The sequence below is a fragment of the Schistocerca nitens genome, chromosome 4 (genome assembly GCF_023898315.1).
Source record: "Schistocerca nitens isolate TAMUIC-IGC-003100 chromosome 4, iqSchNite1.1, whole genome shotgun sequence".
Classification (NCBI taxonomy): domain Eukaryota; kingdom Metazoa; phylum Arthropoda; class Insecta; order Orthoptera; family Acrididae; genus Schistocerca; species Schistocerca nitens.
In genome coordinates, this window is record NC_064617.1 from 841709771 (window position 1) to 841731531 (window position 21761).

The 21761-nt window shown below is 39.6% G+C and overlaps 1 protein-coding gene across 1 annotated transcript in view; it reads left to right on the plus strand.

Annotated features, from left to right (window-relative positions):
- The window catches only part of LOC126253274 (serine/threonine-protein phosphatase rdgC), a 1933713-nt gene extending 1922848 nt beyond the window's left edge, over positions 1-10865 (plus strand). Inside the window, exon 16 of the mRNA XM_049954489.1 lies at positions 9045-10865. Coding sequence (XP_049810446.1) covers positions 9045-9280 — 236 coding nt within the window. The 3' untranslated portion in view covers positions 9281-10865. The remainder of the gene's footprint in view (positions 1-9044) is intronic.
- Positions 10866-21761: the final 10896 nt, after the last annotated feature.

Sequence of the window (21761 nt, forward strand, 5' to 3'; positions counted from 1 at the left end):
CCACAGTCCCAGTCCACATCCTCCATGCTGCTTTGATGTTCCCGCGGAAGGTCGAGCGTGATTGTGCAACCGTGCTTAAGATCGTTGATTCATTGCCCATCGAGGCGAATCTATTGTATGAATGCGTGGTGTCTGTTCTTCCGAACATGCGTTCATATAGCTAACTGACTTCATACAGTAAAGAAACTTCTCCTGTTTCTTCACTGGCATCTAATTTTGTATTTATTTCTATGTAGCAGTTTTCTAGCTTACAAATGTTTCATGTTTTCCTGTAACCCTTAATAACGTTATGTATTTATTGTGGACCTTTCTATCTGTATGTTCACTATTGCTAAAAATTACTGCATATACACTCCTGGAAATGGAAAAAAGAACACATTGACACCGGTGTGTCAGACCCACCATACTTGCTCCGGACACTGCGAGAGGGCTGTACAAGCAATGATCACACGCACGGCACAGCGGACACACCAGGAACCGCGGTGTTGGCCGTCGAATGGCGCTAGCTGCGCAGCATTTGTGCACCGCCGCCGTCAGTGTCAGCCAGTTTGCCGTGGCATACGGAGCTCCATCGCAGTCTTTAACACTGGTAGCATGCCGCGACAGCGTGGACGTGAACCGTATGTGCAGTTGATGGACTTTGAGCGAGGGCGTATAGTGGGCATGCGGGAGGCCGGGTGGACGTACCGCCGAATTGCTCAACACGTGGGGCGTGAGGTCTCCACAGTACATCGATGTTGTCGCCAGTGGTCGGCGGAAGGTGCACGTGCCCGTCGACCTGGGACCGGACCGCAGCGACGCACGGATGCACGCCAAGACCGTAGGATCCTACGCAGTGCCGTAGGGGACCGCACCGCCACTTCCCAGCAAATTAGGGACACTGTTGCTCCTGGGGTATCGGCGAGGACCATTCGCAACCGTCTCCATGAAGCTGGGCTACGGTCCCGCACACCGTTAGGCCGTCTTCCGCTCACGCCCCAACATCGTGCAGCCCGCCTCCAGTGGTGTCGCGACAGGCGTGAATGGAGGGACGAATGGAGACGTGTCGTCTTCAGCGATGAGAGTCGCTTCTGCCTTGGTGCCAGTGAAGGTCGTATGCGTGTTTGGCGCCGTGCAGGTGAGCGCCACAATCAGGACTGCATACGACCGAGGCACACAGGGCCAACACCCGGCATCATGGTGTGGGGAGCGATCTCCTACACTGGCCGTACACCACTGGTGATCGTCGAGGGGACACTGAATAGTGCACGGTACATCCAAACCGTCATCGAACCCATCGTTCTACCATTCCTAGACCGGCAAGGGAACTTGCTGTTCCAACAGGACAATGCACGTCCGCATGTATCCCGTGCCACCCAACGTGCTCTAGAAGGTGTACGTCAACTACCCTGGCCAGCAAGATCTCCGGATCTGTCCCCCATTGAGCATGTTTGGGACTGGATGAAGCGTCGTCTCACGCGGTCTGCACGTCCAGCACGAACGCTGGTCCAACTGAGGCGCCAGGTGGAAATGGCATGGCAAGCCGTTCCACAGGACTACATCCAGCATCTCTACGATCGTCTCCATGGGAGAATAGCAGCCTGCATTGCTGCGAAAGGTGGATATACACTGTACTAGTGCCGACATTGTGCATGCTCTGTTGCCTGTGTCTATGTGCCTGTGGTTCTGTCAGTGTGATCATGTGATGTATCTGACCCCAGGAATGTGTCAATAAAGTTTCCCCTTCCTGGGACAATGAATTCACGGTGTTCTTATTTCAATTTCCAGGAGTGTATATCTGCAATATCTGCTAAATTATTGCAGATCTCTTTTGGTGAGAACGGAGAAAATGTACGGGCCACTAATTATCCTTACTGTAAGAATGTAGCACGGGAGATCCCTGGAACTGCTAACTCTCCTCATAAGATTTTGTTTATTGCCAACGTCACTCTTCTCCAAAGCCCTAAACGTGAGGCTGTCCATGACAGCTCATTCCCAGTAGAAATCTGCTGCGAATTCCGTTCTCTTATCACAACGCAACGCATGATAAGGGTTCATGCCTAACTTATTATTCGCTTTGTAAAGTCCCCATTAGGTTCCTATTAAATTCTTCGTTCATTCAGAGATACACTCTGCTTTTGCAGTGTATGGTGTAATGTTATAAGGAAGGATAACTCACTCTTATTTCTTATTTTGAATATGACGTGAGCGTCTAGAGGCTGTTTCCATATCAGACCCTCCCCCCCCCCCCAAAAAAAAATAAAATTGCACAAGTCTTTTATTACGTTGAGACTTAAGAGTAATGCACTATTTTTAGTATTAACACTTTTTATTTGTATGTTTACTCATCGTATATACTTAAAATTTTTAGATGTCTCAGAAACATTTTCATAAGTGCTTTCTCATTTTTTTTTTTCAAATTAAAACTAAATTTGCAGTATCTCAGCCGTCTAGCAACTTACAAGCAATGACTGCACTGAAGTGGCAAACTGAACTGATTCAACATAAATGATGCCTTTGGCGTGGGTCTCATGATACACATAAAATAGGATTTCTTCTAGAAAAATCCCAAATGTTCTATTATTCAAATTACCTAACAGTATCGGTCCTGTAATTAATAATAAAACAGATTTAATGAATTTTTTAATGAATTAAAAATTTATTGGATGTATAATAGGAACAATAGTTATTTATAAAGTCATCAAAATCAATTAAATAATTTTAAAAATATGACACATCACAAGCTGCACATAAAACACGTTTGAAAATCATGTATAAGTAACATTTGTCGTGTATGGTAATACATCAACCGCAAGAAATAAAAATAAAAACAATACTTCGTGTGCTTTATGGTGAAATTTGTACGATGATTAATTTACATGGCACAACGTTACAAAATAGAATTACGGAAAACTATTACTACGCAATGGGCCAACTTTGAATGACACAGAATTTTGAAGGCGTACTAAAGCATTACGTAACTGTGGAAAGACATGAATACCATACTTTTAATCCGAAAATGGCGTAAACATTACTCAAAATAAAGTGGTATTTCAGACCTTTGTTATCTCAAGACGTCACCGTACAACTTGGTTTGTTATAACTTTCTTTGAATGTGTATTTTGTGTAACTCCTGTAGGAAAGCGTTTAGCACTTACTGTTATCCAATGAACTGCATTCACAGAAATATAGGCCAACCTTCTTTTATTTATATGAAACTCACAGGAGAAGCTACGTGAGTTCTTTATGCGGTGAACTGCGAACGACGCACCAGCACATTACTATATTGAGATCAATGCTAATGTCATTCTGATGACGTTGCAGTTCATTACTATAAGAGGTAGCCAACCTGACAGCAAGTGACACATCAACATTAGTTTGATCCGGCCAATCTATTTTCACATACCATGCCGTTATCAGGAGAAACAAAACTGACGTTCTACAGATCGGAGCGTGAGATGTCAGGTCCTTTAATCTGGCAGGTAGGTGGCAGTTAGGTTAAAAAATTTATAAAAGGAAATGGATTGGTGGAAGCTGGGTATAGTGGAAATTAGTGAAGTTCGCTGGCAGGAGGAACAGGTTACCTGGACAGGCGATTATAGGATTATAAATACAAAATCAAATTTGGATAGCACAGGTGTAGGTTTAATTACAAATAAGAAAATAGGAATGGAGATAGTAAAATTATAAACAGCCGATCAGTTGCAATGGATAAAGAAATTCTTTACCTTGGTTTCGACAAATATAAATTTGTCTTCTTCAGAAGGTAGCAATTTTACATTAGTAAGGACTAATATACCATCGCCGTTTTTACAATTGTCGGCATAGATCCATTTGTCAAAAATGAAATATAGCCCTAGAATTGAGTCGGTTGTGAGCTCTGCAAGATCCGTGAACTATTTTTTATTTATGTGACAAACCCTAATTCTAGGGCTATATTTCATTTTTGACAAATGGATCTATGCCGCCAATTGTAAAAACGGCGATGGTACATTAGTCCTTACTAATGTAAAATTGCTACCTTCTGAAAAAGACAAATTTATATTTGTCGAAACCTAGGTAAAGAATTTCTTTATCCATTGCAACTGGTGGCTGTTTATAATTTTATTACGTGAAACCGTTGGTGTTGTGCAGCTATGTTTAAAATATTGAATGGAGATAAGATACTATGAACAGCATAGTGAACGCATTATTGTAGCCAAGACAGACAGAAAGCCGACACCCACTACAGTGATACAAATTTATATCCGAACTGGCTCCACAGATAATGAAGAGAGTGTGGAAATGTATAATGAGATAGAAAATATTATTGAGATGGTTAAAGGAGACGAAAATTTGATACCGATTGGGAACTGGAATTTGATAGTGGGCAAATGAAGAGAAATAAAAACAGTATGGAAATGTGGACTGGGGGAAAAATGAAAGAGAAAGCCGTGTGATAGAATTTTGCACAGAGCATAATTTAATCACCGTTAACACTTGGTTGAAGAGTCATAATAGAAGGCTGTATACGTGGAAGAGGCCTGGAGACACTGAAATGTTTCAGGTTGATTATACGATGGTGATACAGAGGTTTAGGAACCAGATTTTAGACTGTAAGGCATTTCAGGGGCAGATGTGGGATCTGGCCATGAACTGTAGATTAAAATTGAATAAATTTCAAACGGGTAGGAAATTAAGAGATGGAACCTGGATAAACTAAAAGAATTGAGAGGCTATTGCGAGTTTCAGAGGAAGATTCAGGGAAAGATTGACAAGAACAGGGGAAAGGAATACTGTAGAAGAAGGTTTCGGTAGCTTTGAGGGACGAAATAGTGAAGGCAGCAGAGGATCAGTGAGTAAAAAGACGAGGACTGGTAGAAATTCTGGGATAACGAGACAGACATTTAATTTAACTAATGAAAGGAGAAAATTTAAAAATGTAGTAAACGAATCAACCGGAAGGGAATACGAAAGTCTAAAATATGAGATTGACAGGAAGTGCAAAACGGCTAAGCAGGAATGATTACAGGACAAACACAAAGATTTGGAACTATATATCACTACGGGAAACATAGATGGAAAATTAAAGAGGCCTTTGGAGGAAAGAGAAACAGCTGAATATCAAGAGCTCAGATGTAAAAACCGTCCTAAGCAAAGAAGGGGAAGCTGAAAGATGGAAGGAGTACATAGAGGGTCTGTGCAAGTGAGATGTACTTGAGGGTAATATTATAGAAATTGAAGAGGACTTAGATGAAGATGAGATGGTAATATGATACTGTGTGAAGAATTCGACAATGTTCGGAAAGATCTAAGTACAAATAAGGTCACTGGAGTAGTGGGAGAGACAGTCGTAACAAAACTCTTCCACGTCGTGAGCAAGACATATGAAACAGGTGAAAGACCCTCAAATTTCAAGAATATAATAATTTCAATTTCAAAGAAAGCAGATTCTGCAAGATGTGAATATTATCGAATTATCAGTTTAATAAGTCATGTTTGCAAAATACTGACACGAGTTTTATACAGAAGAATAGGAAAACTGGTAGAAGCCGACCTTGGAAAAAAACACGGTAGATAATGAAGTTTCGCATACTAAAAATGAGGCAAAATACTCTGTTTTTTTGTGTGTTGATCATTTGCCAAAATCTCTTTTCGATAGCTCAACTCGTTTATGAAAGATGAGGAATGCTATGGATCTTTCACTCTGATTTTTATTGCTGGCGTGGCGCCATTGCAAATGAGTGAGCTAGATCAATTTTCGCGAGATCAGTGACAGAAAGAAACCTCCACCAAGTCTACATGTTAGCCAAATTTCATAGAAAGCAACATATTATGTAATATACACCAAACGCAAAATCATATTGATTTCTATTTTTCATCGCAAGCTTTTTCAAATTTCTCGTTGCGTCTTACTTCGAAGTAAATATCACAATAACTGTGACCATCAACGAAATCATCATGAACCTGACATATAAAGCTACAAGTAACCCAAAAAAGAAATTCTTATACCGAATAGTTTCTATAAAATCGTTTGAGAAATATTGTAGTGCGTGCGCCTCAATTCTGCCATCGCCGACCGGCCGATAGGTGACAAACACTCGGTGTCTCCTTTTGAACAAACGAACGAACTCGCCCAGCCGTTTGGACGAAAATTGGCCAATGTACATAGGCCACCATATCCTGCACGGACTCTTTACCTTGCTGTGTACCATGACCTTTTGCAGATCCTCTTGTGTTTTTGGAACAGTATTTGCTATTACGAGCTGAAGTTTGCTACAGAACTCAGTCAGTTCGAAAACTGGGAGCTGCGCCGCTTTCTCAGTGCCGATACTAACCTCATATCTCAACAATCCATCTAGCTGCAGTAATCATTCACAGCACTGATGAGCCATCCTGATTCTGACTATTTCTAGCTAGGATTGCAGCATGCGCCCGCTCCGTTGGCCGTGCGGTCTAACGCATGGCTTTCCGGGCGGGAAGGAGCGCCTGGTCCCCGGCACGAGTCCGCCCAGCGAATTTGTGTCGTGGTCAGGTGAACCGGCTAGTCTGTGGATGGTTTTATGCGGTTTTCCATCTGCCTCTTATTCCGCCTCAGTTACATTATGTCGGCGATTGCTGCGCAAACAAGTTCTTCACGTACGCGTACACCACCATTACTCTACCACGCGAACATAGGGGTTACACTCGTCTTGTGTGAGACGTTCTCTGGGGGGGTCAACCGGGGGCCGAACCGCACAATAACCCGGGGATCGGTGTTGGGCGGCGGAGGGGTGAAGTGGACTGCGGTAATCGTCGTGGGGTTGTGGACCACTGTGGCTGCGGTGGGGACGGAGCCTCTCCGTCGTTTCTAGGCCCCGGTTAACATACAATACAATACAAAACAACACAATACAAGACTGCAGTATACTACAGCTGGCAGAGAGTGAAGCAATAATTGCACTTCATATAACATAATGATGAGTTTTCTATTAACATAGGACAAATTGGAAAATGAGATAACTAATCTAATAATTAAAGTTTTCTTGAGACACTTGAGTCTCATCATTATCTACTGAAGCAATGAATAAAAATTTGTGTCGTGGCTGGGACTTGAAACCAGACTTCCGTGCATATTTTTGTTTTGGTTGATCTCATTTTGTTCGTTAATGTTCGTTACATTTGTTTTGAGCGGACGTTCCATGACGCTTGTTTAAGTGCACTACTGGCCATTAAAATTGCTATACCACGTAGATGACGTGCTAAGGACGCGAAATTTAAACGACAAGAAGAAGATGCTGTGATATGCAAATGATTAGCTTTTCAGAGCATTCACACAAGGTTGGCGCCAGTGGCAACATCTGCAACGTGCTGACATGAGGAAAGTTTCCAACCGATTTCAGATACACAAACAGCAGTTGACCGGCGCTGCCTGGTGAAACGTTGTTGTGATGCCTCCTGTAAGGAGGAAAAATGCGTACCATCACGTTTCCGACATTGACAAAGGTCGGATTGTAGCCTATCGCGATTGTGGTTTATCGTATCGCGACATTGCTGCTCGCGTTGGTCAAGATCCAATGACTATTAGCAGAATATAGAATCGGTGGGTTCAGGAGGGTAATACGCAACGCCGTGCTGGATCCCAACGGCCTCGTATCACAAGCAGTCGAGATGACAGGCATCTTATCCGCATGGCTGTAACGGATCGTGCAGCCACGTCTCGATCCCTGAGTCAACAGATGAGGACGTTTGCAAGACAATAACCATCAACACGAACAGTTAGACGACGTTTGCAGCAGCATGGACAATCAGCTCGGAAACCATGACTGCGGTTACTCTTGACGCTGCATCACAGACAGGAGCGCCTGCGATGGTGTACTCAACGACGAACCTGGATGCACGAATGGCAAAACGTCATTTTTTCGGATGAATCCAGCTTCTTTTTACAGCATCATGATGGTCGCATCCGTGTTGGGCGACATCGCGGTGAACGCACATTGGAAGCGTGTATTCGTCTCTCGCTATACTGCGTATCGCCCGGCGTGATGGTATGAGGTGCCATTGGTTAGACATTTCGGTCACCTCTTGTTCGCATTGACGGCACTTTGAACAGTGGACGTTACATTTCAGATGTGTTACGACACGTGGGTCTACATTCGATCCCTGTGAAACTCTACATTTCAGCAGGATGATGCACGACCGCATGTTGCAGGTCCTGGACGGGCCTCTCTGAATACAGAAAATGTTCGATTGCTGCCCTGGCCAGCACATTCTCCAGATCTCTCACCAACTGAAAACGTCTGGTCAATGGTGGCCGAGCAACTGGCTCGTCACAATACGCCAGTCACTACTCTTGATGAAATGTGGTATCGTGTTGAAGCTGCATGGGCAGCTGTACCTGTACACGCCACCCAAGCTCTGTTTGACTCAATGCCCTGGCTTATCAAGGCCGTTAGTACGGCCAGAGGTGGTTGTTATTTCTCAGGATCTATGCACCAAAATTGCGTGAAAATGTAACCACACGTCAGTTCTAGTATAATATATTTGTCCAATGAACACCCGTTTATCATCCGCACTTTCTCTTGGTGTAGCAATGTTAATGGCCAGTAGTGTACATTGTTGAGCCATTTACTCAGTTTTTTTATTATAGAGGGCAGATTACCTTCTGATCGAACACGCGGAGCTACCGTGCTGAGAATATAAGGCAGGAATGCTAGCTACTACACCAGCGCAGCAGTGGCATAATGTCTAGCATGGCTGGTTCCAAGTCCTGACTGTGGCACAAATTTTAATTCATTTCTTCAGCTTACAACATTATCATAGATAATTATAATACCTATAAATCACCTACAACAGGAGATACAGCATCTCCCTATTATGTCCAATGCTGGGGTGGTATTCCAATGTCCCAGTGCCTCGGCAATAGTGGTGATCTAAGAAGGTGAAAATGAGCAGGAGAAAAGTGCCACAGTGGTGTAATGGCTAGCATTCCTTTCTTAAAAGCACGGAGACACAGGTTCAAGTCCCAGCCGTGGCACAAATTTTAATTAACTTCTTCAGCTCCCATTATTACTGAGTTAACTGACACTGTTAACAAACTGTTGCAGGTTACATATCGACGGAGGAGTTCTCGGACGCGTGTTCACTGCTGAGCGAACACCTGCAGAACCCCATCTCGTCCGAGCAGCTGCTCGACATCTGCCGCTCCATGGACATCAACAAGGACGGCCTCGTCGACCTGAACGAGTTCCTCGAGACCTTCCGGCTGGTGGACATGGACCGCGACGAGGGCGACGACGACGAATACGAGTCCCCAGAGGAGAGCACCCCGCGTGCCGAGTGAACACAGAACACAGCGACACCACTGGCGACATCCAGCCAAAGCGGTCTCTGATCAGGTGTAAGAACGCGTCAAGGGGACAGTGCGAGCGTGGTATCTCGCAACGGCGTCGGACATCTTCGCCGAACGACGTGGCTATAAACCCCAGCAAAGTGTTCCAGAAGCTGATCTCAAGAAGATTTAGAAGTTTCAGTGTTGCGCGATCCCACAATTCATGTTTCGTCCATCACGTTCAAAGATGCAGGATGAACAGCGGTACATGAATTTCCTCAGCATCAATTAAGGAAGTGATATCATACAGATACTACCCTTCACAATACTTGCTCCGTATCGTGTCATATGGGTAGTAACCTACACAACGCTTGTTCCATTTAAACTGAAGGCACAATTTTAAGCGAACGTAGTAGAACTTCCTTATAAATGCACTGTTTCAAGTAAAGTGAACAGTACAGAACAGTGAAAAGATAAATAAAAATCCATTATACATCGCCAAGTTTAACTGGAACGGTACTTGTCTCTGATGGTGAACTTATCGAAGTTCTAAATGCAGAACGTCGTGTCGACGTACTTAGATGTTTATAATTTTATTTTGTCGCAACTCTCTTCAAACGAAACCCAGTTTATTATTTTGCACAACAGGACTGCAGAATGGACAGTGAAAACCTTAATAGTTGTAGTGAATCGATCCGAATAACCAGTTGTTCTTCGTTCAATTTGTTCAGTGTGTTAATTCTTTTTTAAGCACCTGTCAGTGTGCGAAACTGATAAAATTACGCGAGTGGTGAATATAAGTATTCAATACTCCCTATGCACACTTCCAAGCTTTGTCTACAAAATAACCAAATAATGAAGGCGGAGAAGAATTACCGATGTCATAAGCGTATCTGGCCTCAGAAATCACGTGTGTTGTATACTGTGTACTCTCGTTTGAAATCTTCCTTTGAAGAAGGAAGCGTTTTTTGAGATTAGTGGGAAAAGTCGCCCCACAGATGAAGACTGTTTTATTTACGATAGAGAAGGAAATGTGTCTGTATTACAGTAAGAACAGAGAGTTACTCTTTCGAAATCTATGCGACACATACAACAGGTTTTTCAAGTTTCCCTCGATTCCTTGATGCAACATTCAAGAGCACCCAGAAACGAAAATTTCCTAAACGTGTGACCAAAATTTCACCACTAATGTTCATAAACAACAGTGAAGGTGGTCATTACTTTTTCGTTCCTTCCGCAGTACAATGTAAAAGTGTCACATATCATATATCCCGGGTGTGTATTGGTGATAAGGCACTACGTTAACCAGTTAGTTCGAGTTTCCAGTAGCAGGATAATATCTAGTCTAAGAAGAATGCCCAAAATGCTGGCTGTTCTGTACATTCCCTGCATGATATATATGTCTGTGTAGTGTACGAAGAACACACTATAATAGTGTTATAAAAGACTATGTGTAACAGGTTTTGTTAAATGAAAAATATTTATCACTACCGAGGCCACACTGGATAGCTCGTTCTATTCAGGATTGTAACATCATCCCACAAAACCCCCTGCCATTATGGCGTGGTCGGTATGCTAAGAAGAAGTAATTTACTGTTATGGGAATTCTATGAACTTTCCAGGAGTTAATTATCTTTTATTGTTTCTTACTCTCTCCTATTAGAGTTCTAGACATTCTGCAGTAGAGGAATTATCCTGTGTGTGGTGGAAAATCGGAAAGCAGAGTTTACTTTGGATATAGCAACGACAAGATCAGCAAAGTAGGACTTTTCTAAAGTTTTTTTTTTTTTAAAAAAAAAAGGAGATACATTCTTATATGAGTGTGTTATATATTTAATTATAAAGACAATGGAACCTTGGCAACCTTTTATGTTCAAACGGTGCTACTTATTAACTGGGAGTTATGCTATCCAGCGTCTTCCCTACAGAGGAATGTAGATACATAAACACTACCAAGGAATCAAGTTAAGCATCCTCAAGTAATTATGGAAACATGACTGCAACCGATGTAATACCATTTTTGTAGAGCTGCAAAATTACATTAAGCGATCAGCGGAGTTGCCAATAAGAGTGTACGGTTAGTTCCACGTCGGTAGGATGTGGAATTCTGTCGGCCTCGGAGCCATACATCGTGAATTTTCAGATAAACTCATAAAATCTTTGTATGGGTGTTGTAGCAAGCGGTTCTCAATATTCTGGATATTACCATTTGATTCGAGTATAGGGGCAAGCTCAAACGAAATGTGGTCGAAAGCAGATGCTCTTTTCAGTAGCTTGAGTGTTTTAGCATTCAGCAAACAGAAGACACACGTGTGTGTTGAGTGTGCAGAGAGCTGTATTATTGAAATAGTGTGCCAGAACTTTGTCTCATAACTGGTGATACATGGGGCAACAGGACTTCCTTCGTGGTGCTGGTGGTGTCTTGCAGTCGTATCACATAGTATTCCCTTTTATTCTGTCAACACAGTGCCTATGTAATACTTCCAAAAATTGAGACGTTACTGCCCTCCCTCTTTCTTCATGCTATGCCCTATCCCTCCCCCAACTGTGCCAAAAAATTCTCACATACTGCTTCCCTCGTCGTTGAACAAAGTCATTATTGAAAATTATGAGACAGAAAGTTGTGTTGTAGTGATTCTGAATCATGTTGATACTCCCCTCTATCTCAGAAACGACAATTATTAAAGTATGGTGATTTCATCAACATGTAGTCGCATGTAACAGTAAATATATCTTCAGCTTCTCATCTTCAAATTCCGCATGAAATCAATGTGACGACAGAACGAGGAAATTCTTGAATTTTTACGAACCGACAGATCAAGATTTACTCATTCTAAGCATGATTCTCTTTATGCAGACTCAACGTGATTACTCCACTATGTAACATCTTGCAACATCTCATCTATGCTTTAGAAGTGGAGGGTTCTTCGTGTACCACCGTCCTTTACCAGCTGTTTCTGTTCGTATCGTGTGATTAAATCACAAATACATTCAGATGCAAATTCTTAATACCACAGATACATACTGCATGCAGTCATGTCCTAACCCATTCCACTATGCTTGAAAATGACAGTATGTGACGACTGCGGTCGCAATAAATATTTTTAACAGCCATATGTGGAATAACTACATTCACTCACTACTTACAGGCTTGGGCCCAGTTCTTAACAACACATCGTAGATATCTAATTATACGGAATTACTACATTAAGTAAGTATATTAAGCTTGTGGACGCAGTCCTCTTCAAAATACCGCAGATACGATATGGTACTGAAGATGATTACGGATTAGTGTCATATGTGGACCATTTCTGTTTGGTGCTCAACTTCTTCGTCTGTGAGAGGGTGTGTTTGTAAGAGACGCTAATAAGAGGTTTGTTAAAAGTTACACCATTATGATTTTAAGATTAAAAAGTTCAATTATGCCTACAATAAGTTTAAAAGTATATGAACGATGTTTCGTATTGGTGCAGAAGAGCATGTTACAAGACCGTTCAGGTTTCCAAGGAGTTTGCTCTTTTACCGAATGCACCGCGCTAGTCAGCACTTCTTTTCTCATTGCCTTCTGATCAGAACTAAATTGTTACTAGAACAGAAATGACTGTAACAACACAATTAGCGAAAATTTAAATTTACCGTTACTGTAAACGTAAGTGGCAACATGTTTTTAAACTTTTATCTCTAGTATGTTTTACGAAAAAATGCAAATAGAGAAAGATGCGGTGTCTGATTCTGATAACTTGGCTATATGTGCAGAACCTTGTTACTGAATTACTCGTGAGACCAAAAGTCAACATTTCCATTGAAATCCTTTTATATCATATTTAGGTGTAGGTAATTTTGGCTGTGTATTATATTTGTGTGCTATTTATGACTCCAAATGTGACTAGGTGCTCTATGAAATAATGTCTCAAAAGAAATCCGGAAAAGTATATGTCAGGCATGTACGTTGAATAGCGCCAGTTTCTTACAATAATGAGGACAATGCGGGTACAAATTATTTATGAATGTATCCGTATATACCTATATCATATTCAGATACGTATATATAATATTATGTGGTAGCAAATCTATAACAAGTGTTATTAAATGTGTCTTTTGAGATCCTTTTTGAATCCAAGCTGCATGCCCTGCCACAAGTTCTTTTAGTAAGTAACTGTCCGAGCCTTTCCGTGCGTCGATGATGAATGCATGTCATTTTTAAAACACCTTAGAACTGTTTGGCTTACATGTGTCCTTTTCGTATTTAATTAAAGATGCGATTAAGTTTTGTGAATCCTCAACTATTACTTCTCTTGCGTCATAGAAGAATTATAATTTATTTAGAAAAAAAATTCGACATGAATTAAGTTCTCAACCACTGCTCCTTGACACTTCAACGCTGGAACAACTGTCCCACGCTTCAGCTCTGTCACATAACATGTCAGCGAACGGACGCCCAACGGGAGACTAGGCATTGTGAGATAAAGTACGTATTTGTTATCCTTCTTTTGGATCCACACTTTGGACCGGTGGTGACTAAGTAATATGTAAGTATTTCTGTCTTTTTTTGTGGTTAGACTCATAAATATTACTGCATCTCACATTATCTTGATCATCATCATCATCATCTTCATGCAATAAAGGTCAAGCTTTGTTGACCTAGACAACATTAGCCTTTCTGACTCTAGGCATTTTTGTCATTTGGTTGTAGTTGCTGCAGTCTCTCCTCATGTTAGCATTTTGTATTATGAATGATCTGGACCTGTATTTTTCCTAGACTTTTTCCTTCTAAGATGTTTTATGAAGTTGTAATGTCGAATTAGGCGCCCGATACTTTTAGTTTTTCTTCTCTCTATTATAATAATCAATGTGTTTTTTTTTAATTTCCTTTACTAGTCATTCATTGGATTTTCTTTCAGTCCATGATGTTTCTGTGGCTCATACTCTAATTTACATCTAAAATGGCTTGCAATGTTTTTTTTTAATTTCTTGTTTCCCCTGAGTTTACCCTTCACAACTGCAGCACGCTGCAAATTAATCATTTTTGTCTCTACATTGAGGTGAATGTTTGTTAATAAATTATTCTCATTTTAATGGCTTGTTTGGTCTCTAAAGTTCTTATTTTAATATCCACTTTACTTCTCTCGTCATTCATCACTTTACAAGTAGCAAAATTGCACTAGTATAATATTTCTTACATTTATTCTTGATGTTTGCACCTTATTTGTCTCCTCAGTTTATCTATCACCTTTATTTTAGTGTGGGTTGTGTTCCTTTTCAGTGTGTGGTTCTGCAAGGCATAAGATAAAATCTTATATATATACTCCATTTCAGAACCTGCTTAGATTACTACACCATTAGCAAATCGAATACTATGTTTCTGTTTATCATTAGTTTTAATCCCTTTGGATCCACTTTTGATTGACTGTGTTACACTTTGGTGTGAATTAATTAAATATCAATGGAAAGAGACGGTACACTTGTTGGACGCTTCTTATGTTAGCCTCTGTCTTAATGCTAGTGATATTTATTTCTGTACTCAGTCCTTTATTTCTCCTGTCTACTCCAATTTCGTGCACTTCTCTAAACACACTCCTCCAGTGAACTCCATTAGAACATTTCTCTATGTCAATGATTGTTTACCTGTTCACCTGAATTGTTGTTTCTAAAATTATTTGTGATACCATTATGGTTTTCCTGGTTTCATGTCCTTTCCTAAATTTAGATTGGTACTCAACTATACAGAAGGTTAACTTAGCTTTAAATTTTTTAACAACACTGAGTAGACTTCTTGATGTACATAGTCTATTAACACGAAATTTCCATAATCTATCCCATCATTGGCATTTTCTTTTTGAGTTATAGTAATATTAGGCTTTTCTTAATTCCACTAGTAGTATTCCAACATCATAATGGACACACATCAATGTGCAGATTATTAGTTTTGGCTTATGTCAGAGATTTTTTTCATAATTAAACAGTAATGTTACCTCTTCTAGTCAATCTGTTGTTGGTAGGTTTCTCAGCATTGTAGAATTGTGACCTAACTGGAGATCCTATGAGTAAATTCCTACTTTTTCCATTGTGTGTAAGTAATCTCAGGGAACTTCGCACACATACAGTTCTTTCATGTATATTTTTCATATGTCTGAGATTTGTATCTCTTTCAAACATAATGCTACATTTTAAGCCCTAAATATTTTGCTACAAGTTCCACATTAAAATTTTAGTAATATTTCTTAATTTTTTGTCTGTGTTTCCTTTCACTAGGTCTTCTTCTACCTCCCTACATCTCTCTACTTACACAATTATCATTTATCTTATTCTATTCGACACATGGCTGTTATTTGGTTTTTTACATGCCTGTATTGGTAAAAATTTATTTTTCTCAATATATTTTGTTCCCTTATTACATGCAGTACTTCTGATGGCATACATAGAGTTTACATGATATATATATACAGTATATATATATACAGTACAAGGAAAATCCAGATATAATCAACAACAAAGAAGGTTTTTTATATTTTGTATGGCAGGTGGTTGAGTCACTGTTTTTTCTGCATTATTATTAGTCGTTAATTTTACTTTAGCTATATGACTTCATTGTAAGATCTACTGTAGCTATAATTTTGGGATTTCTTTTTGTTATTGGGCGACTATCTAGATACAGAGATATGATGGGATCTCATAATTTATAAGAAAATGAAAAAATAAAAAACCAGTTGGAAACTTCAATTGGCTGTACACTGATGTACTGAACAACTTAAAATGTTTTCTTTCATCTTGTAGTGAGGGATCATCTTTATTGGTCTGCAATATAATGTAGTGATGATACACTCTCGTTGGTCCGTCATATGACCGGTCACAGCATTAAAGGATTGCAACAGATTAAAAAATCACTCTCTGTATGTGATAACAAATTTATAATTACCATTCTACGATATGTTTATGAAATTCAGTACGGCATCAGCAAGAGGATAAATTTGTTTCTGAAGTTATATACACCTCGTTATCAGAAATGTATTAAACCTGAGTTGGTGAAATGTGATGTTATATATTATAAACAGATTTATTACTGTGTGTTGTGATAAAAATTTGTCATTCATCCATACCCCTTAAACGCTTTGGGCTTATCGTGTAACCTTGTTCATTATCAACTCATAGACATTTTACGGTCTTTTGTAGTATTTTGTACTTGGTTTTGCGACCACTGAAGCAGTATGTAGTGTAATATTGATTACCAGTATGGGAAAACGTTTAATAGAAGGTAATCTGGTATCCACTCCATCTCGAAGTGTCTTGGCTAAAAAGCTTTCATTAGTTAGAGGCTGGTACATTAATGATATTATCTCATATGTCAGCTTATTTTTAGTAAACACATGATACCAAGATGTAATGGGGCATACTGAAGTGTAAGAATGGAGAAGGGTTCATTCATAGCATAATGCAGTGTAAAATCATTAATAAATGGGAATTAGATAATGCATGCTGGGACATGTGGCTTAAAAAATTGATCAATCGCATCCGTTTATTGGACATTTCCATCAGTGTCTTAATGGAAAAGTGCAACTACATTTTATAATAATTTTAAATAGTAATATTAACCCAAAAACGTAAGTCGATTAACAAGGTTTTTCTGGCATCACCTGAGAAGTTATGCTGGTATAGACAAGTACTAAATTATTTCACTGTCTCCAAATACCACTGAACATTGTAAGTACAAGATAAATCAGCAAAAAGTCTATGTCTGGTCACCTAAATTTATATAAACACAAAAATTTTCATTAACCGCTCTGTAATTCATTGATGAACTTATTTCTTCATACTCGCATATTCTTTAATTCAGAAACTCCCTGAACTGATTATGTGGATGTATGCCTGCTGTTAGTATGGTGGAAAAAATATCAGTTTCTTAGTGTACTTCAAACATTTACCTGCATCCCTGAGTTACTGAAGCGTTCTTCATTATTTAATATTGTATTTTCTCATATGCAATGAAATGTTATTCAGCAGAATTACGTGACATATTATATCCAGTGCTGGCCAGTTTTTACCACGTTTGGAAAACATTTCATCAGATACTTCGATGCATGTACCATCGTTAGGCACGACACAGAGCTTGCTCTAAATTACAACGCAACTATTAACAAAGTGAAATTGATAAATAGTTGCAGTATATATGTTGTCTTTAACGAAACAGTTTTGTAGAGAACTACTAAACTGTCTGTAATTTCGTGAAGAGAACGATAACGGGCAAAATAGTTCGTTGGCATGAGTCTGCATTTACACGCTTGCCATTACACACAAGTAGTGATAAGACAAAGAAATTGTTTGTAGTTAAAAACGGTATGGATAACATTGTACTAGATGTATATTTAAGCACCATTGAAATTAAAATTTCAGTAACTGCAAGTAGTAAAAACTCTGGGGCTGAATAAAAACTGATCCCTATTTATGAGTGGTAAATAATTTGCGTGTGAGAAAGATGAGAACCGACATTATTTTCCTGCACTTGTCGTTTTTATTTATTGCAAATAATGACTGAGTGTAAAAACAATTGCCAGTTACACACTTGAAGTCTTGCACGGTGCTTCTGAAGCTGCTGACTGGGAATGCGATATAAGAATATGTTTAGTGTTTCTGAGTTGATATTCGCTGCCACAGCAGGTGTCCGACTTCAACTTTAGCTTCACAGGCAACAGTTAGCGTAAATATTCAACTCACGCTTTGCTACTATCACAGTTATTTAATTGAGGTGGAGCACAATTGGGCTTCTTACGGTATCCAGTATCACGATTAACTCTTCTGTCCCTGCTGAGTCCATGTCAGACTGTTCCCGGTTTAGTTATTCACCTAGAATCAAAGAGTGTTATTTCTATTTCAGTACAGCACGAAGCTCCAAAAGCTTCTTTTTGTGAACTGGTTTGAGTTCATTCATTTGAAATATTCAGTGAACGCAGTCTTCGAATCTCTGCCACGCTGATATTTAGAATTACTAAGTCCCTTTCACCAAGCGGGCTACATAAATCATGATATTCTTCGTTGTATTAAAAGGAAATATTTGTGTGATGGTCCTGAAAGGATAAATTATTTTTCTAAAACAGCCGTTCCTCCCATACCCTTTATTTTGCACTTATATGTATATCTATGTTACTAGTTTCGAGGCTGCACCTCCGTTTTCGCGAATTATACAGAATGAGGCTATGGTCCAGTAACAACAGCAAACAAATAAGTGTAAATAGAAAAGTGAAGTATATCTGTAGAAAGACTTGTCCCAAAAGGAAATCTAGGTAAGTACTAGTGTGTCTGTAAAAGAGTTACTTTCCCTCTTTGCATGTCCATTCGTCATACGTGAAAGTTTGCTTAGTACTTGCTTTAACTGGCAAAATATTGAAATATTCAAATTAGATTCTGGACATTTCCTTTGACAGTGACATCACATGTCTCTATGTTAGTGGGCTGTATTGACATCAACGTATGTACTAGTAAGCCTTCTAGCTGCTATGAACACTAGACCTTCTGTATGATTATTGGAAATCAAGGTGCCATTAGCCAGGTGCGAAGGTGCCAGGAGCCAATCCAGTGGTAACAAATATTTGGGACAGCATAACGTCCTTAAAGTCTGATGCAGATACATTTGAGATGTCATTTGGACATTTTTCCCCTAATGTGATCAAACTTTCGGTTGATTTTCGCCGCCTTCCATAATTATCTTCTTATGCTAATTTATCGATTTATGCACTACTATTAGACTCAGCACCCACTATAATCAATTTCATAGGTTTTTTTTTATTTTTTGCCTAGCCCTGCTACTTTGTACTTTCTGGTAGGACATGAATGTGAGAGTAGATACACCAAATAGCTGCTTATATTAAGTAATCATTATTTACGATTTTTATGTACTTGCAATTACAATTATGGTGAGAACTGGCATGGATGCGAATGCCATTCATATTAAAGTAGGAAGAAATTTTAACGTGAGATAGAAAGAACACAGTAGAGAGAGCGAACATAATCAGTCGAGATTATTTCTACATTTGAAAAATTGAAATCACACTGCTCATGCGATCGAAAATGCACTACAGATTTTGCACAGAATACCAAAAGGTTTTGCAATGAACGTTCTTGAGGAATTAGAAATTTATATGTACACGAGAAAATACCCACAAACAATATTAAATGAACATACAGAATTTAGACACAAGTACTACCTTAAGAACTTTATTGCACTTTTAGAACACGAAAATAGATAAATCGGAAATAACATATGCAACAACCAAAGACAATCGAAACAAATTTTAGTTAATACAATAATATAACTGTTCATCTGCGCAATATTTGTAAACATATAGCGTCGTAAGAGTGCAACTGTCAAGCTGCTGTCACGTTGTAACTAACATTTAATTTCAACATCTTGACACCATTTACGATCTTAATAGAGCAGTGACAGTTGCAAAACAGGCCTCTAACGACGCAATATGGACATCACAATCTAGACGTGAGTACAAGACAGCTACTTTAATATGAATGGCATTGGCATCCACTCAAGTTCTCACCATATTTGTAATTGCTGGTACTTGAAAATGGTGATTAAGCGGAAACAGATTGTCGTAAATAAAGAGTACTTACTATAAACAGCATTTCGTTATCAGACATATATTACGCTGTTGGCTCTAAAGAAGAAAAATTGTAGGCGATACTTTCTGATCGTTGTTCCATCTACCAACAGGTTAGCTATTTCTGTATACCATATCAGAGGGTGTTCCAGCAGCTGAGCGGACACGGTCATAGGTGGACAGAGTTGGGAAAAAGCCTGAGTTGCATACAGTCTTGCATCAGGGTCGAAGTGTATGTGATAGTCCCCCACTCGCAGAGCGACTGCGAGCAGTGGTTGCCCAAAAGTTGGTGCATGCGTAGAACGCTTGCAATACGGCCGTCCGTCGGGTAGCCTACACTGCAGGCGCCTCCTCAAGAGGCACGGTGAGGGGTGGGCAGTAGGACACTGACCCATGTGGCAGTGTTGAAATAGAAAACGTTTCACTGACTGACCCGTCTCCCGAGTAGGGTCACCAATACGCTTCTGACATTTTTCCTTTGCAGTCTTCTTTTCTCATACTTTATATAAGCAATTAATTTTTAACATTTACCAGTAGCAGCACATTTCAGATGCTTCCACTTTCTTCTCCTGCAAATTTTCGGCAGTCTATGTTTCACATAGATTTAATGCGATGCTGTGAATGTATGCTTTCAAGAGCTTCTCTCTGATCTGCTTATCAATATGTGACATCAGTAGAGGTTATTTCTTGAAGAAAGCTTTCTTATTTTGTGCCAATCTACCTCTGGTATCTTCCTTATTCTGGCCAATATCTTTAATCTTGTTGATTAGACAAGAGAGTGTCTTCGCATCTTCAGTTACGGCAACGTTCCCAATTTTGATGTTCCCATAGTAGTTATCCTCTTCCACTGCACTTCGTTACCCTATCAGTAGGAAAGTTCTGAAACAGGATTCATAAAAAGTAGAGAAAAGTTAAGTTAGTGATTTTAATCCTTGAAGTATTCTACCTAGTAACCCTCACTTATGTACAATGCTCCGAAAATTCATAACACCATGTGAAACTAACAGAAAAGTCCTTTTTTGGGATGTTGTTGAACTTGCTCGTCATATTGGCTTGAACGTCGGTGGATTCTCCATGTGAATTTCTGTACATTGTTGTGTTGTGGTGGTTTCGTATTGATAACACCAGTTTTATCACCGTTTTGCATGTGAATAACGTCGCGGCACGCGTCCTCACGTCGTTGTTTCTGTTCGACAATCAAGGTATGAGGGACAGACTTTGCACTCACTTTTCTCACCTTCAAGACACACTGGAGAGTCATGACAACTTGATTTAGAGACGTTGTGGCGGAACTACGATGACGTGTTACTTTCGCTCGTCTACTACTTAACACTGCCTGCTCGCAAACAACTGATCTAACGCACATCTGTCGTTTACAGTTATTAGTTGGAGGTGCCGTAGTAGCTGCTATGCTGACATCAATTATAAGTAAACGCAGTCTCGGAACTTTTTGGATGGGTACTGTACATTCGTCTTTGCCTTTTACATTCTTCCGCGATATTGTACAAAATTTGTATTGTTAGTATCTTTCATCAGGACTTCTGCATCTACCTTATATCCGTTCTGAACAATTATACGAACATTAGCATTTGCATTTTTTCCCTTGGCCTTTTTGTTCCATTACCCAAATTTTCCTTCACGTCCTTTATTTCTTTTTGATGAAACAAGTTGAACAACACTGCACATGTGCTGCCACCTTGCTTTACACTATTGTCAACACTAACTTGTGTTTCTTGATCGTCCAGTTTTTATCATCCCCACTTCAATTTTGTAGATGTTTTAAATTATTCGTTTGTTTCTGCAGTTCGTTTGTCTCTCAGTGACTGCCTCACATTTTCGGAAGCTTTCTCTAGGGTCACAAATGCTATGAAGGTATCCCGATTTTTTCATTC